This window comes from Coloeus monedula (assembly GCF_965178545.1).
Source record: "Coloeus monedula genome assembly, chromosome: 12".
In the NCBI taxonomy this organism is placed as follows: Eukaryota; Metazoa; Chordata; class Aves; order Passeriformes; family Corvidae; genus Coloeus; species Coloeus monedula.
The window spans coordinates 13464586-13488223 of record NC_138792.1 but is presented as its reverse complement, the minus strand read 5'-3'; the positions used below and the strand labels follow the sequence as shown (position 1 = coordinate 13488223).

At 47.9% G+C, this 23638-nt stretch overlaps 1 protein-coding gene across 3 annotated transcripts in view; it reads left to right on the top strand.

Moving 5' to 3' along the window:
• Positions 1-23638, top strand: part of ARHGEF6 (Rac/Cdc42 guanine nucleotide exchange factor 6) — a 33064-nt gene continuing 9426 nt past the window's right edge. The window contains exons 1-15 of one of the 3 annotated variants that reach the window (XM_082289217.1): positions 1-87; positions 3050-3134; positions 7770-7897; positions 8309-8510; positions 11092-11162; positions 12370-12464; positions 13115-13210; positions 14032-14154; positions 15459-15597; positions 17465-17524; positions 19650-19796; positions 20660-20746; positions 21733-21811; positions 22683-22816; positions 23098-23223. In XM_082289217.1, the coding sequence (XP_082145343.1) occupies positions 8312-8510; positions 11092-11162; positions 12370-12464; positions 13115-13210; positions 14032-14154; positions 15459-15597; positions 17465-17524; positions 19650-19796; positions 20660-20746; positions 21733-21811; positions 22683-22816; positions 23098-23223 (1356 nt within the window). In that variant the 5' untranslated portion in view covers positions 1-87; positions 3050-3134; positions 7770-7897; positions 8309-8311. Of the gene's footprint in view, positions 88-3049; positions 3135-7769; positions 7916-8308; positions 8511-11091; positions 11163-12369; positions 12465-13114; positions 13211-14031; positions 14155-15458; positions 15598-17464; positions 17525-19649; positions 19797-20659; positions 20747-21732; positions 21812-22682; positions 22817-23097; positions 23224-23638 lie in introns of those variants that run through there. The other 2 variants (XM_082289216.1, XM_082289215.1) reach the window with 2 other exon arrangements.

Below are 23638 nucleotides of genomic sequence, written 5' to 3'. Positions count from 1 at the left end.
CTCCGGGTCAGAGCCGCAGCTGCCGCCCCGCAGCACCGCCCGCGCTGCCGCCATGCCCCGGGGCTGCGCGCCCGCCCGCCCGCCGCCGTGAGTACCGACCACCTCCATCCCCCGGGGGTCCCCGGGGATGTCCCAGCTGCTCAGCAGGAATGCCTCCGGGCAGCTCCCATGGGTGTCCCCGCTGAAAGGGGTGGCGGCACCGCGGCACCGGAGCGGAGGGTTCGGAGCCGGCGCGGTGGCTGTATTCTGGGCGCTCCGCGGGTACAACGACGCTCCCGCCGCCCGCCTGTCTCTGTCTCGCCGATGCTGGCGGAGCTCCGGCCGCGCCGCCGGTCCCGCTGGAGGCGGAGGCAGGTTCAGTGGGGGCAGCCGGGTCAGCGAGCGCCCGAAGCGCCGCATCGCTGGGGGACGGGCGCCTCCAGCCCCCGTCCTCGGGTTTGGAGGGGTCGCGGCCGCGCCGGGCTTCGGGCTTGGCACCCAGCTGGGGATTTGCCGGGGGTTGTCCAACTGTGGACAGCTCGGACTCGAAACACAGCCCGGCTTTCCCTAACTTTTCTGCGTTTCCCGTCGTGGGACTGGGATTTTGGGTCCTGATAACTTGCTTACCGCACACGGGTTTGGGCCTCCTATTCTCGTCCTTCCCGAATAGCCGGGCGCTCTTCTGGTCGCGAAGCACCGTCTCCTGCTCATCCCCTCGCTGCCTTTGGCGGAGGCTGGCGGTGCGGCAGTGCAGAGCTCTCGCCCGGCGCGGTGCTTGACGAAACAGCCGGAGCGTTTTACCGAGGGGAGCTGCAGTCTGTGATTCTTGAAGTCAGAATTGCGTTTTAATGCAGATCCTCAGATGATAGGTGTAGATTTAAATGCGGTTTTAGTTACATCCACCTGATCTTCCATGAGTTAGAAGAGAAAAAGCCTTTTCTGCCTCTATTTGTCTTCTAGCTGCAGCTTGTCTTTTAGTTATGAATGGAACTATCGATGGATTGTGCTGGAAAAAGTAATTTTTAGGTCATAAGTGAGGACTTTTCTGTATGAGGAATTTATTCTGGAACAAGCTGCAGAGTATATTTACATTACAGTAGCTGACCTAGAAGAGTTTTCCACATAGCCACTGTTCCACAGTAGCTGTTCAAGACAATTTCCCCATGAAGAAGTTCTAAATGTTATTACTTGCTTTTGTGCTGGAATTTTTTGCATATCTTTCTTCCCACCATTTTTATCTGGACTTTGTCAGCCTGATGACTGAGCTTACAGCATTATCCTCTTCATTGAAGGATTTGAGATATATTTTACTATTTTGCTCCTTAGAAAAAAAAAAGGCATTCATTCAAGGCAGGACTTTATTTTTCTGAAATTACTGAAGTGGAAGAAAAAGGGTATGGCTGAGAAAATGACACGCCAGAGAGATGCATTCAAGCATCCCAGCCTGGCTGTTTACTTCCTCTTGTGCAACTGTAATATCCCATCCTCCAGCAGCTGCCAAGGGGGTCAGCGCACACCTGGGTTCTCTGTTACCGTTTCCCTTTCCACGGAGATGGGAACATCGCTGCTTAGTGCTGAAGGTGATGCTTGGATAGCACTGCCTGCAACTGCAGGGCAGGAAAAATGGTTCATGCACCAGCTGGCAGAGGGGATGGGACTTGCATAGTCCAAAGGAGCAAACCCAAGTGAACGCAGGCGATAGATCAGCTCAGAAACAGCCCAAGGAAGGTGGGTATATCCCTGGAATGCGCAGAGCAGTAGATGCAACTGGAGCTGTGGAGCTACAGGTTTTAGTATTTGTAATGACAGCAGGCTGACCCCATGCTAAGCATGGATTAAATTTCTTCAGCGTAAAGTGTCTAGCGTTTAGTGTCTCTCAGTATTGAGTAGCTGAATTAATTTGAAAACATATTCTCAACAAAGATCAGCCATCGTACTGTCTGTGTTGGACTTTGGTGCTGCTCTGGTGTGTCTGTGAAGAGGAGGAGGTGCCGCGAGCATCCAGGGCTGTGAGAGAGGCCAGTTCCCTTCCTATTTGAAATATGCCAAGCTTACTCAAGGAGCTCTGTGTGGAAAGCAAGAAAGGGCTGTTTTAAAGGGCAGTACTAGCCTAAAGGTAATTATGACTTTTGTCCTTATTTAGCAGGATACACTCTTTAGTGTGTTGGAGGTGTCTGTAATTAGATGGTGTCTGTCAGGAGAGCTTTAAAATCATCTTTCCTGTTCATGGGATTTGTGTATCTGTGGTCTCCATCTGCAAGACAACATGTATTTGGGGATTATCAGATGGTGCCATGGTGGTAGCATCAAGAGGGACTTTTTGTATCTCTTATCTTTGCTTCATTGATGGTAGGATTTGTACAGTCTGTATGAAGTTGAGAGCATTTTTCAGGTGTTAGAGGGGGTTGAAGTGTTTTGGAAACTCAGACTGCCCCTCATTATACTGGTGATGATTTCTGAAGTGTACAAGGTTCAGGTTATCAATCATGGAAAATAAGCCCTTGCTAACCATGTATTTCTGTTTTGCCATTGAGGATTAGCAACATCAAATTCTTTAGGGTGAAATTTTGGTATACAAGATAACTGGGTTTGTCTTCCTGTAAAAAAGTGTAAATGTATATATTGCAATAGCAGAAAATTCCATGTGTGTTAATTCTGCTGTGGAAAATATGTGTGTGTTTATACATAGCTCTCTGTATGTACGGCCTCAATCTCTTCAGCTTTCGATAACAAAAATAGCAATAAAATCTTTCCTTCCCTCAAGGCCAGCAATAACCTTCTCAGTGATTTTCAGAGGAGTCTCTGCTCTGCAGACAGCACTGATTCCTTCCCTGTTCCCAGCATTACACTCCAAATACTGCTGGGTCCCCCTGCCCTTCCCACGCCGCCTGCCAGTGGTGCCCCAGGAATTCTCTGTCTGCAAAGGAAATGGACTTGTCAGCCCTGAATAAACACCCTGTCCCTGTAGAGACATAGGGGCTGCCTAATCCTCACCCTCCAGCATCGTGGGCAGCTCCAGCAGCCAGAGTGAGATGTTTTGGGCACAACTGATTGAGTTCATCTTTCACAGGTGTTTGATCCACATGATTTGTACACTGGAGATCAGTTCTCCAAGGTCCTGAGCACGTTAACAGCTGTAAATAAAGCTACTGAAGGTAAGAAAAAAGAGGTCCTTTTGTTGTAATTTCAAACTATTTCTCATGTGTATGCAGGGCCAGTTTTTGGTTTTTTGCTAATTCCTGATTTATGGTGATTTCTGGAGGATTGTCAAATTGTGCACCCAGCACTGATTGCTGATAGTGGACGGTGGGATTGGCATTTCAGGCTTCTACCAACTCAGGGTTAAATTGTGACGTTTCAGAGTTGCTGTGTGAACTCTGCAGAGCTCGATTATCACTTTACACTGAGGGACCTCTGCTCAGTTTTGACAGTATTAAGGGACTTCAAAGTAGGTCAGTGTAAGGGATCCTCAATGTAAATGAGCATGCACCTCCCAAAATGCAAATACCAGATTTTAAAGAGTGTGTTTTAAAGCTGAAGAGAAAAACAGCTCCATCTGCATAATACCTTTCCTGAATGTCAAAACAAATGTTGTTGCTAGTTGCTCAGTAAATTGTATTGATGTTTTTCTCTCTCTCCTCTCCCTGGTTCCATGGAGTAGGCTCCTGGATCTGGGAATCAAGCTGATGGCTTGTCCTGCATCCCTGGGAGCAGGAGTAGGCTGCTGAAGCAAAACAAATCAGCTCATCCTGATTCCATCCCAGATATGTAACTGTTCCCTACAGATTGCTTTAAAATGATATTTAGTAGCATAGGCTGTGAAAGGAGAAGTTCAGCAGGGAGAACAGTGGCACAGTGGTGCTCTGGGGAGGGGTGAGAGAACTGGGGTCTCCTTTATGAGGGGATGAGGAGCAGGTCTGCCTGGTGCTGGGAAGACTTCACAGCCTCTTGTCATACAGGTGGTTTAGGACAGACTCCTGCACAACCACCAAAGTCCAGCACCAGGAGAAGAGTTCCATTTCCCTGTTGCAGGTTACATTTGAGGTGATTTAAGGAGGAAATTTCAAAATGAAAACTCATTATTTTCCTCTCATGGGAAGTCTTTCCTTTTGGCTTACTGCATTTTGCCTATACATTATATAAACTGGTGTATGAATTATCATGCATATGTTGTACATCAACATACATAATAATATGTCTAATAATAATATATATTGTATAATAATAGTATATATTTTTACACACCCCCCTATGATTTGTACACACATATATGTGTGTGTCTGTGTGTATAATGCTGCTCTGAAGAAATTCAGGTTCTGAGGATGCTGTTCTGCAGCCAGGACTCAGCTCTGCTGACAGCTCACTCCATAGAAGTTTGGGAATGGGAATTTGGCCTCAGCATGCCATCTTCCCACCTCAGCACCTCCTCCCAGCCCCTCACCACTCAATTACCAACAGCACCTGCTGACCCTGTGTAGAAGCTTTTGCAGTTCAGTGTGATAGGGGATATATATAAAATGTAGGTTAACTCAACTGGGAACAACTTCTGCAAATGCTGCTGTTGTGATTGATATTTACTTCATTATTCTGAAAGTGAAAAGAGAGAGAAACTTTCTTGCCTCTGTCCTTACCTGTTGTTGGACTGGAGGGGTGTGATGGGGTGTGTGCTGACAGGGTGACAGCCATTCTCACGTCAGTCCCCTTATTTACACTCCCTACTCCATTCTTCCAGCCACCCCTGTTCCAGCTCAGCCCGGGACAGGGCTTTGCTGGGGAATAGTTCCTATCATACGTTACTGATGGGGCTACAGAGAAGTTGGGATCCTCTTGGTTTCATGGCAAACATCTGTTTGAACATATGCTTTCTGTGTTTAAATGTTAAAAAGCACAATGCCTGCAATATAACTAGCTGCTCAGGCAGAGAGCACCCTTGGGAAGAGTACAGGGTAAAATAAATACATGTCTAAATAATTTGCTTTTTGGTGGCTTGGCTAAATTCCTGAGGAGCAGGAGCCTGTGTCCTACAAACTGCCTCTGCAGATGTTCCAGTTTGTCTGTCTTGCCAGAGGCCATGGTCTGACTAGAGCATCAGGATAAGCCTGGTACTAGCTACTGCAGTTGCTGCTGTCGCCAAGGCTCTGACATGCCTGCACATCCCAACACCTGCAGTGCTGCTGCATCCCAACATCCTGGTTGGAGGCAGAGGAAAGTAGGTGTCAGCTAAGGAAACGCTGTGGGAACGCATTTCTGAGCATCTATTTGAAGTCCAAATCCTTGTGTCTTCATGGATCTTTTTGTGCAAATAACTGGAGGCATAATTTGTAGCAGATAAACTTTTAGTTCAGCAGCTGTCCATCAAAACACAGCAACACAGAGCTTGATGCTTTTATCTGCAAGAGAGGGCAGGCAAGGAAAACCAGCTGTGCTAGATCAGACAAGGCTCATCTGCCAAAAATAGTGTAGGAATGTGAGCAGAAAACCCAGCTATTTTAACCATAGTTTAAGCAACATATGGCAGCAGTGTTCCATGCTGGACCAGGCATAAAATAGGACACTGTCACGATGCAATATAAATGATACACTTCCCTGCCAAACTGTCAAAGGCAGTTTTGCATTTGTTTCTAGGTTGCTGCAGATATTTATAAAAGCTTTGGAAGATTGGGAGGGGCAGGGAGAATCATAAAATCGACAGTAATGGAGTCATTTCCGTGGGACTGTGGCTGATGACTTGAATAAGCGAAGTCTGGACTCAGGATTTATGCCCTCCCTTTCAGAAGGCATCAGGGGAAGAATATCTCACACTGGCAGCCAGCCACACCCCTGGCCTGTGAGTCACCAAGAGCAGCCAAAACCGCTCCTGCTCAAATATCAGGATGCTTCAGAGAGAAAAACCCACTCTGTTGGCAAAGTGGGTTTTACATGGAGAGGGATTTTGCAGTTGCTGCAGCCCAGGAATCTGGGAATTCACCCTGCAGTCGTAACAAGCAGGGCAAGAGAGAAAACTGACTCACTGACAGCACGTAAGGTTTGCCATGGATGTTGTCCATCACTGGAGCACAGACTGGCTAGCCGGGTGTGTGGATATGGCATGGCTGGGCTTTGTAAGATAGCAGCACCTGGAAGTCGTAGTCACGGACCTGGTCCCCACTGTGCAAGGAGCAGGAGAGAGACAAAGCAAGTCTCTTCCACAAGAGCTCACAGTTTGTGTTGCTCCAGGTCCAATCTAAGGATGAGGTGTTTTCCTATTGAAACAAAAATCCTCTGAGGAGCATAAAAGCCCAGCTGAGTTCCTGTAACTCCCACCAAATTTCCCCTTCAGAATGAGTTTTCCATGCTGGCATTCAAAGCGGAGGAGAATGGAGGAAAAGCAGCCTTGCGGTTTGTCTTTTCCGATTTCTGCGCACATTTGGTGGCTGGATCACCCTCTCCTCTTGCAGTGTTTTCAAGGCAGAACTCCAAACGTGGTCCACGGACTTGCACACCCAGCACAAGGATTCCTGCAGACTGCTCTGCTCTGCTTTTGAGGTCCACAGACATGTGAGGTTCCACTGCAGGTGGAAAACTGCAGCTCTGGAATGCAGAAGTGTCCTAAAATATGAAGAGAAGCTACAAGACCAATCTTAAAAGTCCTTCACAGTTTACTGAAGTGATAATATGTGCTGTTGTGTCTTTTGAGCACCATGGAACACAGAATGGAGGTGATAAGAGTGGTGTCCCACATTGTGGTGTGGGGTACAGTAGCAGTGAAGTACCGGGAATTACTGGGTGGCTTGAGTCCCAAGTTTTTACCCCTCTGCAGCATCCAGCAGGATGCTGGGGCTGAGTGCTGCCAGGTCCTGCAGGATCTGGAACTGCTCTTTTCAGCTCTTAGCAACAAGGCCACTGACTCAGTCTCTGCACAGTTAGGACCAGGAAACTTTTTACCCTCTGGCAACTTTTTCAGTGTTAATATAGAAACAAATCACTAATTATGAAAACAGGTGTGTTAGAGCAGCAGCATTGCCTTCAGCATCAGGTGGGGACAGAAACAAGCCTAAAGATTGGTCTGCAAAGCAAGGAGCTCTGAGTGTTTGAAGGAGGCAGCTCCAAGAGCTGCTGGGATGATCTGAACCTTTCCATGGGCAGTTCATCTCCTGGCCATGACACTCCTGTCCTTCCTTGGCGTGGCTTGAATCCCTCTCTCACATGACTAATGGCAGCCGTCCATGAACAGCAATCAAAATAGTGCCTAGCCTCTTTCAGCTGGATAATGAACCCAGAGGGACTTCTCTAAATAGAGGAGCAATTGTGTGGACCAACTGTTCAGCATTCCTCCCCACTCAGCGGGATAGCCCACGCTGCAGCTGCAGAGGTGACCTAAGAGCACTCACTGGAGAGCTAAACTTTGACACACCTTCAACAGTGCTTACTTGCATCCCAGAAACATTCCCAGTAGGGAATCACTGTACTGAGTACTATTCTACTTTTTCTACAGTTTTAAGGGGGATTTCAAAGAACTACTGCAATTGAATGTGTGGCTGCAGAGCTGGCACAACCTAGGAGTGCCTCAGGATGCAATTTAACTTCTTCCATGATGGAAGGGTTATCCCAGCCCAGAAAACCGCCCTCACTGCTGACTGGGACTACCCACACTGCAGATGTCATGCACTTGCTATCTTGCTCTGATAGATGCTCTTTGAACTGTTGTGCCCTGTTCCTGTTTTCTTTGCAGGCTTTACTCTTTGCTTTGCTGTGATGTGGAGGGATGGTGGACAGCTGGGTAAAACTCAGACGTTGTTTTGTTTCCCCAGATCAGCTGTCAAAAGGGCCATGTTCACATCTGTCCTCTCTTAACTCTGCGGCTGGAGACCCCCAGAGTGACTCCAACGGCACAGCTTCCCAGTCAGCAAGGGTGTTACGGAGGCAGTCCAAGCCTGTGGTACCCTTTATTTAACATGTAATCGTGGGTTTGATGGCCTTGGGGGTAGAGGAGTGTGATTGGTACCTCTGGTTCAGCATCAGAGGTTATTCTCCCCTGATCTCCGTCATGGGTTTGCTGCCTCACCTGGAGAGAGTCCCGCAGCTTCTCCAAACTGCAATGTTTCTCTGTGTGACATGAGGAGAGTGATTCTTATCTGCCACCCATTGCACTGGGAAACTAAATTAATGCTTGGGAGGGACCTTGTGGTCCTCTGAAGGGAGTGTTTACGTAACAGCAAGATATTATTGCTTGTTATACAGAGCAATACTTAAAAAACAGCTGTCACAACAGAGAAGAACAATGGCTTGTCCTAGTGGTTTCTGCTTTTTTTGACTATTTACTGATGTTTTTCCACATTTTTTTTCTTAGGAGATGACCGAGAATGGCAGTCATCAGCTGGTGGTAAAGGCCAGGTTCAATTTTAAGCAGACCAATGAGGATGAACTCTCTGTTAACAAAGGAGACATTATTTATGTCACCCGAGTTGAAGAAGGGGGCTGGTGGGAAGGGACCTTGAATGGAAAAACAGGCTGGTTCCCAAGTAACTACGTCAGAGAAATCAAATCCACCGGTAAGCAAGTTGCTTTCAAGGGCTGATTGAATGACAGTGGTATAATGCAGTGAGGACCCTTGTGCCTTTGGGAAATTGCTGCTGTTTATTAAGGACCGTTTGTGTACTTCAGGCAGCTGGGCTAATGGAAGGACAAATGGAAGGGCAAAGCCTAGTCTTTCAGATGAGTTGCTTGAGAGCTGCTTCACCCTCTTCCCAGCACATTGTGCCTTTCTGTTGCTCCCCCCAAGCCTCAGCAGCATGGGAGCAGTGATATTATCAGACGATGAGGACAGAGATGGATGTGGGTCCCGTTTGCCCTGGGGAGCCATCAGGTCATTCCAGCATCTGAGCACAGAACTAGCTTTTTGTTAGAGACCTTGGTCAGGCAATGTATTTGTGTTTGATCCTGGCTTTTCAGGCATCAGTGGAATGGATGCTCACCATCATGGTGTGGAATATGACAAAAACTGCATGGCCACAGGGCATGGTCCATAGTGATGGCTGATTTCACAGAGTACATTTTTCCCCAGATGATTTTGCTGCAATATTGAGAAAGGAAGAGGGAGGGGATGATCCGTCTGATGTCATCTGCCTTTATTGAGCTTTGTCTTGAGTGTCCTTAACATTAACATTTTCTGTGATGTGGCTATATGCAGATGTAGGGTGATAATAATGTGAAGCCCCTGGCCAACTGCCCTGTGGCATTACACATCCATTCAAGCAGCTCACCCAGGCCTTTTTGTGAGATTAAACTGGTTTTTTGCAAAATGGAACTTAGCTCCTTAATGTACCTTGAGGACTTACCATAGACAGAGACCAGTTGTGTGCTTGGTGCTGGTTCTATGGCTCAAGATCTGCTCTGGCCTCAAACAATGAGATACCAGCAGGGGTCTGCAAATTAGCTGCAAAATGTGCAGCCCCTGTTAGACATCCTTGCTTCCACACTTGCAAAAACAAAGCAAAGGAGGGAAGAAAAAAATTCATGATTTAATGCTCAGTATTAGGTCAGTTTTTATTTAATTCTAAATGAAAAAAATCATTGTTAGGATATCTCATCTCCCGCTGTTTCCCTCTGGGAAATGATGTCTGAGCTGGAGCAGGACATTGCAGCAGGGATTGAAGGCATGTCTGGCACAACTCAGGAATCACTAATCAACTCAGTGAGGGGAGAAGAGAGATGTTTTAAACAAAGGAGAATACGCTTGAGTCCTATAGGGAAAATCAGATGGGAGCTGCATGAAATGACAGTACCTCACTGAAGTGAAGGGCCAGTCTCCCATAGGTCCTGATGTAAGAGCCCATCAGATTTTTCTGTCTCCAGAGCTTTTCCCTCCAGATCCTCTCTTGGCACCATTTCACATGTCAGGACAGTTCATTGCCCTGGTGTCTGCATGCTCAGGAGATGTGGCCGCATTGCAAGTGAGGAATGAGAGACCATCAGTAAACCCTCCATGCCCCAGGAGCACTGCCGGGGCTGCAGCTGGCAGGGAGCTGCTTTCCCCATCTCCACAGTGTAAGACTTGTCACTCTGAATGGAGTTGTTTTTCAGCAGTGTCCTTGCCTCTGCTCTGTCCTAGGTGTGTCCTTTGGGTGGAAATATTCTGTGATTCTGTGAAATAACTGTGGAGGTGAGCTCCTCTGAGTCTTTAGATGAGGCACAGTGCTCCTGGCTGGAAGTGACAGGAAGCACTGCAATGGCAGTAATTAGAAAGTACATCAAGCTGCAGCTTCCAGATGCTAAATGTATCAATTTCAAGCTTCTCCCCTGCTATCAGTGGGAAAGTAATTGCCTTGTGTGAGCGACTGCAGGGAGACAGGAGAGCCTGGCTGCTCCACATGGCATGGAGCTGTTTAAGTATGTACAGAGTGGCCAGGGCTGGGGCAGCCTTGCACAGCCTTCCTGTCCCAGTCCAGAGGGGTGATGGTGTTGCTGGGAAAGCCATGCTGCTGGCAGAGAAGGGGCTTCTCTAAGGAAGGAACAGTGGAGCAAGAACTTGTGTCTGTGTGTGTGTGTGTGTGTGTGTGCGCACATATGTACAGATGCTGGAGGCATCCACAGGGATTTAGCAAATGCAGAATGAGAATGGATTTCCAGGTTTTTGGGAGCTCTTCAATTAAATCTAACTTCATTCAGAGAAGGATTTAGCATCACAAGTGACTGTGGAGATCAGAGTTCAGCATATAGATTGGGGTTGGCTTCAAGTGTCTTGTGAATCACCTGGAAAAAAACACAGTATCTCTCATTTCTGACAGACACCCAGTTTTAAAACCAAATTTAGTGGGCCAGGTGAAGCCACACTGTAGTTCCAAACAGTGCCAGATACTGGGCTGCTGCCAGGGATTTTGGAGCAAACCTGGACATTGGTTGGCAGAGGCTGCACGAAGCTCCTGGTGTGACTCGCTTGGCTGCCGTCAGTGTTGTGCATGCCACTGCTTTGATCCTAGTTTTTTGTGAAATGGGGAAACAAACCCTTCAATTGAAGTTTTGTGGTCACAGGGGTGAAGTTACATTTGCTGGACATGATGTGGCAGTGTCTTTTCCTGGTGAAATAATGAGAGCTGTGCACTGTAATTTATTCATGGTTTTTTTTTTGTGCAGATAAACCACTCTCTCCCAAAGCATTAAAAGGGCTAGAAAACACTCAGCTGACAAAGAATTATTACCCTGTGGTAAGTTTTAAAGTGCTGATCATACATTTTAATAAGTACCATGTTATTTATCTTCTGAACTGGCTCCTTCCCTTAAAAATCATTGAAGCAATTTGTAACAATTGGGGATGTGGCTCTGTGTTTAAATGCAGCTGTTTCCATTCCCTGGATTCAAGGCCATTGAGACAATAAACCACAAATGGAAGTGGCTGCAAGATGTCAAAAGTAGAGACTTGAAGTAGACAACTGAGATAGTTAAGGAGAGGTGACAACTTTCAGATCAATGCGGGGGGATAAGGCACAGTATTTCCTGTTGATAAAGAAGGGGAGATAATGTCATGGTGTAGGCAAGCCAGATCAGGGCTCTGGTCCCTGTCTTAGGTATGGCTGGAGCTGTTATACCCCAAGGTGCCTGTCCTGTGCCTCTGCCAGCAGCTGCAGCCCTCGGAGGACAGGCAGCTGCCAGAGCTCATGGCCTGGCTTCGTAACTGGACTTGGCTTTGGAGCAGGTTCATAGCCTGCCAGGCCATGAATGGCTGCTGCAGAATGGGTGGGGAAACATCCCCTCCTCTACATATTGCTGCCGAAGCAAGGAGATCTGGCAAAGCAGGGGCAGTTACCTTCACTGCCTGTGCCCAGGAGCCCTGGAGTGAACCCCCTGTGGTGTAGGAGAGTGAAGATGCCTCGTGTGAGCATCCCTGGCTCTCAGTGCTGGAGCTGAATCCTGCTCATCAGTATGTCTAAATATATTTCAAGCAAAGCAAAGCAGAAACAGTTTGTCCAGGGAGCTGGAAACCACCTCCACTGTCTCCAGTACTTATCCACACTGAGAAACTGGAGTGCTGACTGGGGGCATGCAGGAGGCACTGGGTTTGCCTGCTATGCGGCCAGAGACAAATCAGCTGCTGAGATGGATTAGCAGGACCAAACCCAGATCACCACATCCCTGAAGTGGTGAACGAGGTGTGCCTTGGCTTGATTTGCCACAGAAGCCATCCTTGGTGCAGCTTTTAACACCTGCTTTCCAGGCCTTCTCAAGTTCACAAAGTAAAATCTCAATATTTGACTACCAGGACTTTCCTGGGTGTTCTGGGTTCTGCATTAAGAAACGTGATTTGTGGACCTAAAATACACTTCCATGCTTTTCCAGACTTGGAAGCTGATGTCATGTTCTTTTGACTAGTTTGCTAGTACATAAATCTTCTCAGTGCTCTGTCTCTCACCCTAGGTGTTGCAAAATATTCTGGAAACAGAACGAGATTATGCAAAGGAACTACAGTCACTTCTGGGAACTTACTTAAGACCCCTCCAGTCTTATGATAAGTAAGATATAAGGGCATCTGAGGTGGAGAGGACACTGTGGGAGCCTTGGGGTGTCATGGACAGAGGGCACATGTTTAGACATTGTCCAGTCAGGAGAGATGGGAGAGTGGCCTCTGTATTTCAGTCACTTCTCCCTTCCCAAAATCTTCATGTGGGAAAATTTCTTGCGCTCTCAGCCTTGTAGGCCTAAATGAGGGTGGTAGGAGAGTGACTCGCAGGACGACAGAAACAGGCACATTAGCTTTGGGAACATCCAATCTCACTAAAGGAACAAAGCAGCCCCTACCCGTAGGACCCTCCTCCCATAGGGAAATCCATAGCATGAATCCCTGAAGACCAAACTGTCTCTGTGTCTGTGCACACACCTCCCTCCCCACCTCTGGCTGAAATCCCATCTGTCTGTGTCTATTAGACAGCTAAAGATCTGTGAAGATTAGTGTGATTAAGTGATTAAAATCCAATTAAGATTATCCTTGGCAGCAGACGTCTTCTCCAGGAGACTGCGGACTGTAGTTCACAGATCATGAATTTTGTGTATCTGGAGAAGGAGAAATTTTTGTGTCTTTTTGGAAGGGCTGCTTACGAATAAAAATGGTATGCTCCTGAGAGCAACTTCTCTTTAATGGTGACTGGTGATGTGGCTCTTGTAGGCTCAGCGCGGGGGACATCGCAGCATTGCTGGGAAACATGGAAGAAATCTCTGCTTTTCAGCAAACACTGAACCAAGCCTTGGAAGAAGTTGCAAAGTAAGTTTGTGTCATATCACTGAGGTTGTTAAGCTTTTAAACTGTAGCTAAAAATAATAGAAAGACATGTTCATTAATGTTCCTCCTGGCTGCTGTCTTAGACTTGTTAAATATAGAAGAAAATAACAGGATTGAGGAAAGGTGACAGGCAGTGCTTTGGCAGGAGGAAAGGTAGAAGGAACTCTTACATTTCTGGTGTTAAGGCATCTGCTGAATGAGTGTCACTAGACCTGACACAGAAGTGTACCTAATCCAAAGATGCAGGCACATGCAGGGTGGGAGATCTGGCAGGCAAGAAGATGGGAATTGCCAGGGAGCAAAGAGCAAATTATTAGAGGTGATAATTTTCTGCAGGGAGGCTGACAGACACATTTAGCCTTAGCTAAGGGCTGAAAAGAGTTGGGGAAAGACTGAATACTGGGAATATATTCAGGTTGTGGTTTCTCTTTCTTTATCCACCTTTTCATATTCAGGGGCAGCCCAGAGAGCGGGACCCCCCCTGCATTACCCCCTAGTTCTTTCAAGCACATCCTCATCATCCCAGCTGTAGCTTTGCTAGTGAGACAGATCAGGCTGAGTCACAGGTTGTCTTAGGCTGTGATGCTCACTGTCTGCACCACAGAAACCCAGACCCACCTGAGGATCCCCCTCTTCCGCCTCCCCAGGTGGCAAGTGTGGGTATTTTGCTCAGTGCTGCAGTTATCAGGTGATGTGGGAACATCCTTGTGCAGTGGGTAGTTCCTGGGCAGGTCCCTGAGAGTGCTGTAGCTTCAGGGTGCAGATCCGGAGGCTTAACCTGGCTGGTGTGTTGGTGTCTGTAGGCTCCCCGAGAACCAGCAGCGTGTGGGAGGCTGTTTCATGAACCTGATGCCCCAGTTCCGCTCCCTGTACCTGACGTACTGTGCTAACCACCCTTCAGCTGTGAATGTCCTCACACAGCACAGGTGAGTGATGGAGAAGGCGATTCAGACTCCTTTAAAAAGTTGACTTTTGTTATTGATACTTGGCCTGGCATGGCTGTTGACTTGTGTTTTGACAATAGGGCGAGGGGATTTCCTGCTGCTGGAAAAACTGCTGGGGCTTTGGGCTCTTCAGCAGAGCCTTTCAGCTTCAGCATGAAGACAACTCACTGCTCGTGTTCAGAGCTGATCTCACAGGTCCTTTTTGCACATAGATGACTCCCACCTTGGGTCAAACAGGCAGCCTCAGCTCTGGCAGTACCATCTGTGATTTTTACTTGCCAAAGGACCCAGTTGCTGTTTCAGACCCACTGCTCAAGTGCTCACACACTGACAAATGGGAGGATGTTCCCCTATGGCACCATGGTGGGGGGCACATTGTTGCAGAAGGAGGATGGTCATCAAGTCACCCAGTTACCCAGTTTATTAATTGAGCTTCTATTCAACCAAATGGTTGATTTTCAGGGTCATTGGCAGATCACATTAATAACATCTTTTTTCAGTGTGACCCACATGAGTAAGCACTTAAAACTTTTGTGATGTTCTGCTCAAGAGTGTGCCAAGCCAAGATGCTACCACTGTGTCATCCCTAATGCAGGTTAGCTGTCCTCCCTGCAATGATGGGAAAGCCAGGACCACATCCATAGTGTTTACGTCTTCCCATTCTGCAATGGGAAGTCGCAATGTATTTACTCACCTGCTGAAATCCAGCTTTAATTCAGTGTAACAGCAAGCCTGGCTCCAGCAAATGACTCATTCATGTGATTCCTCAGTCTGACCCCTTTTCCTAAATCAACCAAAGAATCAGCTTTGGCAGATGTGCTGACACACACAAGCCATATTTTCTGGAGCAATGTGCATCCAAACAATGTATCACAGCTTCCAGCGGGGTCCCAGTGCATTGCTGCAGCCTCCTCCAGCACAGCACCAGCCTATGCAGCTCCCCCTGTCCCCATCCACCACTAGATACCTGGCCCTGTGCCACCTTGCTGTGCTGGGAGACCAGCTTCTGGCAGCAATGTGCCCCAGGGGCTGTGCATTCCAACACCTGTGGCCACACAGCATCCTCTCCTGCTTTCCAGGGTAGAAGGGTCTTGCTTGGTGGGAAGCTCCCAGCTCCCTGCCTGCTCCATGGGGTTGGTGGTGGTGGGGGTGCTCAGAGGGGAGTTTGTGCTGCGTTCAAAGAGGCCCAGCTCAGAGCAGAGCCCCGGCCATCTGGAGACTGTGGGGGGCAGCAAAACATGGCCCTCAACTCTGAGACCCCTCCTTGTTGTTGTCTCTTTTTATAGTGATGAGCTGGAGAAGTTCATGGAGAGCCAGGGTGCAGCCAACCCAGGCATTCTCATCCTGACCACAAGCCTCAGCAAACCCTTCCTGAGGCTGGATAAATACGTGACACTGCTGCAGGAGCTGGAGCGGCACATGGAGGTAGGTGGGGTGTGGGGCTGCTGGGCAGGCTCTGCCCCTTGATGCTGCCGGAGCTGCTCCCTGAGCTTCAAGACATGCCTCTGCCTCTTGGTATTTGAGCACTATGAGGCTAAAAGTACTTACCACATCTCCAAGGAGATGTCCCACGTCCCCCAGACATCATCCACCTTTCAGATTAAAAGTGAGAAACCGGTGGAAGAGTTTGAGGAATGTTAAGGAAATGCATTGACTGCTCTTCACCCCAGCCCTTCCTCAAAGATGGGCCATTTCCAGCACAAGTAAAAGCAGAGTCTAGAGTTGGGCTGCAGCTGCTATTTATTTGCACAGCTGGGAATAAATCTGTGGTTTTGTTATCATTTGATGAGATTCCTAAGCCTGGCCACTCACTCCTGTTGCTTGCCGGCACATCCCCACTCCTTGCCCCAGGGCTGTGCTCCTGGGTGGAGGCAGAGCTGCACAGACCGACATGGATCTGGCAGCCAGCACAGACACAGGGGTGGAGAGCAAGTCCCTGGGAGCAGGGAGTATAGCCAGGGGCACAGAGACTTCCTTGGCAAGAAGCAGGTCTGCCTCAGGACATTTCTTGCCCCAGGGACTGTAGAGATCTCTGCTACTCGCTGCTGGTGCACTCTAGCTGCAGGAAGGCAAAACTCAGAGGTGGTGCAAGGGGGCGAAGGAAACAGAAGTAACAGTCTGTTTTTAACCAAGTTTGCTTTTTCCCCTCATCCGGTTTTAATTACCAGTTAATTCAGCACACTTATCCATGACGTACAATTGAGCCAAAGTATTAAAACCTCTATGCTTGAGCCAGGGATATTACTGCATAGGAGAAAGCATGAGAGCCTGCAGGATAGGAACACTCCAGACCTACCTGTACCCTCTCACCTGGCTGAGCTGAGCTACAGGGACTGAGCTGAGCCTGGCTGCAGCCACCATGTCCATGCAGGGATAATGCGCTCTTTGCAGGATATGCATTGTGCTCTTTGCCTGCTCTTTGCAGGCGGTTCAGCAGTGGATTTGGGGACACATCACTTATTTCTCTTAGTTTCTAAGATGAGTGTGGGAATTTTGTTGCATGAATTAGTAGGGCTGAGGTTTAAGCTGTGATGCTGCAGGCTATATGCAGTGTGGATGTACACCACAGCATTCCCTGCGCTGCTGCACAGCTACTGAGGGGGCAGGTGTGCTCAAGGCAGCCACTCGTCCCACATTCCACATGAGCAATCCCAGGCTGCAGGGACAGCTCCATCACAACCGAGACACCTTATGATTTGCTTGGCATGAGGACTTGGTGGTGAGGAGCAGGCCCCTAGATCCAGGAGAAAATTCTGGGAGAGTACTAGCATACAGCTGTGATCAGAGATAAGGGGCAGCATTCTGCTTTTACCTGGCCCAAGAGCACTCTGCTCAGACATGCCTTCCCTTAAACCCAGAGGTGAAGCCCCCTTGATGCTCGTGGATTTCTGCCCTTGATGGGGCAGTGCCTGGAATACCTGGCACATCAATGGAAGTTTCCTTCCTGAAGGTGCACCCTGTACCACTTCCTGTTTTCACTGATTTTTCTTTGCAAGTCAGATTTGTTCTAAGTCCAATCATACCTACTCTTGCTCTGGCCACTTTACACTGATTAAATTGGTATCAGTGAATTGCATAGCTGCCTTTAGCCATGCTGTGTTGAAGTGGATGGCGGGGAAGGTACCTGGGGGACTTGGAGCTCTTCCTGACTCCCATGCTGCCTGTATCCTCAGCCCTGGGTGTACTGGGACAGTGGGTGACGCTCAGGATGGGTGATACTCAGGGTGGGTTGATGCTCAAGGGTGGGTTCCGCTGGTGCTGGTGACTGAGGAATTTGCTCTCCCTTCACTAGGAGGCGCATGCAGATCATGAAGATGTTTTGAAAGCTGTCACATCCTTCAAGTCCCTTGTGGTAGGTGGCAATTCTTAAAATAGAGCTCTCCATTTCTGGTCTGCATTTCATAAAGAATGAGTCAAGCCTGACATTTTTCTCCCCGTTAGAAAAAAAAGGTCTTCTGGAATGGAAAAGATGGGTTACAAAGAAACTTAATTTCACATTTCAACCCTAGAGCTGCTCCTCTGGCTGTGGCAAGAGCACCCTGGCTCTATGGTCCCCTCTGCTGCTGAAAGCCACATGTGGACCGTGGTGACAGCAGGGTCCCTTTCATCTCCTGTTGCGTCCATTCCCTAATCATCTGCCACCTGAAACTAGATTGCCCTTGCTCATTGAGGGAGTAGTTAGCACAGCTGTGACTGACTCCAGTGCTGGTGCCAATGGGAATTTCCCCTCTGAGCCCATGGAGTAACTCTTGATTTTGCTGAGGTTTGCTCCACGGGCATTGGGAGGCTTGGACCACATTCCAGTAATTTGTGGCTCCAGGTGCCATTGGTGGGGAACAGAGAGGAGGGATGACTCAGAGACAACAAACCTATTTCTGTGAACACTGTCACCTGCACCCCTCAAAGTCGTGCTGCACTGAGATGAAATAGAAGGGGGAAAGCCATCTGTGTGCACTAAGGTTTTACCTGGAAAAGCTTTTTTTGGTTATTAAAAAAGCTGTAGTCTCTCTGTAGCCACATATATATATATATATATATATATATATATATCCACTCCAGATCTATAACCACTCCAGCTATGGCCCAGCTTCCTCCCCTTAGCACAACAGATGTCACACGTTTGTGACAGATGCAAGTGTTTAGCAGTGCAGATAAAAGATGGGGAGGAGAAAGTTCATAGAAAACAGGAAAGAGTGATCATGTTACATTTACTAGAAACTCAGCACCCTTTCCATTTATTCTGGAAGCTAATAGGGGAATAACTCATTTAAATTACAAGGTGTCATTAATCTTTAGGAAATCTCGTAAGAGCTGGATGGTTTTACTTGAAATGTGTACTAGGGTGATGAGTAATTTAATGTCATTATGACACAGCTAAAGAGGTTCAGTGTGGATTTGAGGTCAGACAGGCAGAGGTGCCCCTTGTGATGGGCACGTGGTCCTGTTATAGGACCAGGAAGGCTCCCAAGCAAAGGCAGGGAGGAACCAAAGAGCCTGGCGATTCACAGCGGTGCCTCTGCACAGACTGATGAACTCCTGTGGATTTTATTTGGATTTTTATCCTGGGAACATTGGATTCAGCTACACTTGGGGAACCATCAAAACATACAACAGTTGTAGAACTAGAGTAAGCACCCACAGTTTGGTTCAAATGTGTGTGGTTTCAAACTAGACCCAATGCAACCTCTCTCTTTGAAGAGCTGGATAGTCAAAGAGTTGGAAAGGAAGAAAATCTCGGTCAGAAAAAGAGTTTGGAAAAAACCAAGCAGTTGGTGAAAACAGCTCTGGTTTGGCTTTGCAGCAATTTTCCCTGTTGGCAGAGGGGTCAGTTAAAGAAAGTTTTGCTTGGATTTGCAGGACTGTCTTTGTCCAGTCAGCACTGTCCTCTCTTGCTGAGAGCTGCTGAGAGACTGGTCACTCCCTAGAGCTTCTCCAGTCCCCAGCCGCCCAGCAGTGGTGCAGTCTTTTCAGTTACAGTGCTTTGAGAAGATTCTTTTTTGTACTATTCTACAGCACTGCCCAGTCCTGCTTTTGGGTTTGCAGATTTTGGTTAGAAAATATCTGCCCATCTGACTTGTGGGGACTTTGCAGTGCTACAAGTACAACTCTGCTGTTTGGACAAAATGGGCAAAATCCCTCTAAGCAGTAGCAAAATTAGAGACATTTAACTGTGCAGCTGTCTTGGTTTGGAAATTGTGACCCTAAACTCTCAGAGGTAGAGCTGGTTTGGAAAGAAAAGTTTGCTCAGTGCAGTTTGCAATTTCTTTGACATTTGAATGTAATCATTACTTCATAAATCACTAGGGCGTGATTTTTTAAGAAACTTTGTGTAATGGAGCCAAAGCAAGCTTTCCTGATCCTTGGCACAACCATCCCTGAGCCCACAGGGCTGTGTGAGTGTTGCTGGTGGAACTGCAACTGCAACTGTTGGGTTGGCTCCTGCCCTTCAGCTAACAAAGCTCTGCTGTGATTCCTAGTCGCAATGCCAGGAGCTGAGGAAGAGGAAACAACTCGAGCTGCAAATCCTTTCTGAATCCATCCAGCGCTGGGAAGGAGAGGACATAAAAATGATGGGAAACGTCATCTACATGTCCCAGGTTATGGTGCAGTCTGGGGCAAGTGAGGTGAGTGTAATGCTCCTTCTGCTGGCTAAAGAACTGATGTCTGAATACTCGCTTGCTCCCGGGATAAGTGATGCGAGGCGGCAGCTCCTCTCCTTCCAGGCCACAAACTGGTGACAAATAATGCTGATAAATAATTTTACTTCAGGAAGAGTTGTGCAATGGGGCTGTGCACGTCTTTGAAGTGAGTCAGGCACCCCGTAGGTTTAGCTTCAGGCCTTTGGTGACACACTTTTCAAGCAAAATAAGTATCTCAGTGTCATATAGCACATTAATTTCCCTCTTTCTCCCCTGTGACTTACTCTGAGAAATGGGAGTGACTAGAAAGTGTCCTATGCCCAGCACAGGGGCTGCTTTGATGCCCCATCCCAGAGCTGACTGTGCTTTGGAACTAACTGGAGTGATTCTTGTCCTACTGGTCCTAATGCATCGCACCGGTGCCTGCCACAGACCTTCCTCAGTGGTGCTAAAGGCATGTGTGCTGCATGCTCGATGTGGGAAAGTTCCTGTTAGCACTGAATTGCTTGCTGTAGCAACTTCTCCCTGGGAAGGGAAGACCTGTAAAACAAACCTGTGCAGCATCTAGTCCCAAAAGTCTTTCTTGTTTGGGATGTGAGATGCTGGGGGACATAAGGCCCTCTGAGTCACTCTACAATGATTGGAAGAGGATTAGCAGGATGCAGACAAAAATCTATGCAGGGAAAACTGGTACATAAATGAGATGCTGTAAAGAAAAAAAAGCCAGAATAGTTGGTTTGGGGGTGATCTCACAGGCTGTGATTCCAGCTGCAACGGGTTCAGTTTGCTAGAGGCAGGTGCTTGTGATGCACTGCCAACTGGACTAACCTAAATTCTTATCCCCCCAGGAGAAAGAGGAGCGGTATTTCTTGTTATTTTCCAATGTTTTGCTGATGCTGTCTGCAAGCCCACGGATGAGTGGGTTCATCTATCAGGTAGACATGCTTAGTTTGAAGTTGCAAGGCGTTCGGTGTGAAAAAGGAAATCAGATAGTCCTTATCAAATTCAAGTCCTCTGTGTCCTTCGAACTCTCTGTTGTGATGCAAACACCCCAGGCTGGGAGCCAGGACTTGGCTTTAGGATAGTCAATGCCTTTGTCCTGATAAATGGTTAAGCAGCATTTGGTAAGTGAATGCTGTGAAATTAGAAAAAAAAAGGGGAAAACCTCAAAACCTTTTGTTCTACCTGCTGTTCTTGAGAGTGGGGTGTGTGTATGTGTAAGGTGTCCTGACCCAGCTGTAGGGTTTTGACCAGCCAGCTGGCTCTCAGTTTTGTGCCATCTCTGGAAAACACTTGTAAAGCCCACTGCAAAGAGCACAAAAATTCTACTCCATGAGGTACTACGTATAACTCTGCATTTCTTGTGTTTTACCATTTTCCATACCATCCAATGGCTGGAATCAGGCTTTTGAGAGCTTGGCTTTTCTCCAGCTGTCTGAAACCATCAATACTGCCAGGAAAAGGATGCTCTTGTTTTGATGTGTCATTTGTCATAGCAAGGGAAATGAGAAAGATATGGGAAATATTTGGCTGGGTTTTCTGACTTGACCCACCAATGGGAGTAAGGTGAGCAGGCAGTTCAGCATGCAAATCAGAGGGACGGGGAAGGCTTTCAGAAAAAAACAGGGGAAATTGATCCTTCTGACTTGACTGTGAAAAAGGTTTGCACTGAATGAAGGGAAAGGGTGGCAGATGAGCCAGGGATGACTCAGTTGTCATGGGAGCCTCATCTCTGGGGTTTGACCTAGTTGTGCAGGGAAATCTAGATCCATACATTAAAGGAGACTCTTCCTGCTGTCTGAAGCCTTCACAAATTAATTTTAAATGGCGATTCCCAAAGAGAGAGGAATCAGCAGAAACAAGCAGAACAACACCTGCTGGGAAGCAGACACAGATGCTGACTGCTCTTCAATTCTCCCAGGGAAAGCTGCCATTGACAGGAATGACGCTGACAAAGCTGGAAGATGCTGAAGGGAATGAGCACATGTTTGAAATCACAGGTCAGTGGGGCCTTCTGCCTGGGGCTGTCCTCCCAGTCCAAACAACTGTTGCCACTGGAAGTACCGGTCCTCCTTTCCCTAATTCCCCACCATGATCTTCCTCCTGCTCTTTTACCATGTGTTGTCTGAGTTTCTGAGCACCTCTGTCCTGGTTGAGTCAATCTCCTCCCAGTGCCCTGGAGCTCTGCCTCTGGCTGCCTTTGGAGACTGTAGTGTTTCGTATGGGACAAATCTCCTGCCCCAGTAGCACTGCTCTGCACTGGTGTGCCCTGTCTGCATCCAGTGGCCATCCCTTGTAGCTCTGCGTACCTAATTTATTGACAGATTAATGGTTCTGGTAATCAGGGAGCTTTCCTAGTGTTCCTCCCATTTTCCCCTTCAATTTATCTCATTACTTGTGGGTATATATGGTAATTTCATGCTCAGTGCCTGGGCTGCAGTACAGCTGTTTGTGCTGGTGGTATTTGGTGTCAGGATCCTGTTAATCATGGAAATGTTGTGTTTAATGACCTTTAACATTAAATAATCCTCACACATTCATCTCACCAGTTCCCTTAGCATTTCTTGCAGCTCCCACATTTTCAGTGGTTGGCCCGAGCAGGATGGGCAGTCACATCATCATTGTAGATGAGATGCTTAGGGACATGGTTTAGTGGTGCACCTTGCTGGGTTAATGGTTGGACTTGATGATCTTAGATGTCTTTTCCAACCTTAATGATTCCATGATTCTATCTTTGCCCTGGCCTTTTTGGAGCCACTGGACTGTGCAAACTGAGGAGCCATTTCCTGCTGTGCTGAGTTGATCCCACCCTGTGTTTCCTCCTGAGTCTCTTCCACTTGCTAAAGACAGTTATTTAACCCTCTGCCACAGGGAACATGATGGAGCGGATCACTGTGTCCTGCAGCACCAGCCAGGACTTGCACGAGTGGCTTGACCACTTGCAAAGGCTGACGAAAGGGACATGCAGCACTGTGTCCAAAACACAGTCCTGGAGCCCTCATTCCGTAAGTGTCACCTCCTGGCCTTTGCTGCCTGGGTTCCTCGCTGCTGCCTGAGCTCTCTGTTTCAGCAGTGCACCTTGACACTAAGGTAACATGACAGCTGTAAGACACATCCCACAGTTTGGTTTGTAACCATGCTGTGCTTGTACTATTTTACACCTAGCCTGCCCTATTTTTGTTGCAACTTAGATGTCTCAATGTCTCAATGCTTGACCATCCCCCTCCACTTCTCTGCCTTGTTTGGTGGTTAACAGTCTTGGTTTGTTTCTCGTCTATTTTCTCAGACATTTAGTTCAGCTGGGCAGATGCGCGGGCCTCTGGAACCCCCTAAAATCCTCAAGCCCTGGAGCTTGAGCTGCCTCCGCCCTGCTCCTCCACTCAGACCATCAGCAGCGCTGAGTTACAAAGAGGTAATCATCCCACCTGCCTGTGCAGGACCTTCATTTCACACAATCCCTAGACCCTGTGCCCAGGTTTCGTATCCCGTAGCAAGGGCACAGAAATGTAGTATGTTGGGTATGTTGAGAAAAATGACTCTGCCAGTTTGGCCCCAGTCCTGTGATGGATGTTGGTTGCTGTGCCAGGCTTTGTGCTATAAGGGACTCATGAGTATGTGTGTTTGCAGGCTGGATGTTTGCTGTTGGCTGCTGTAGCCAGCACCCTCAGCTGCTGGATGTCACCGTCCCACATCTGGGTGTCCCATTGAGCCTTGTCCTTTGGCAGTGCCATGGCGGAGCTGCCTCCTCTCCTCCTCCTGCCTTGGTCTGAGCTTGGTCTTGGCAGGACAGAGGCGTGCTCCCTGCTGGAATGTGTTCCAGCTCCAGC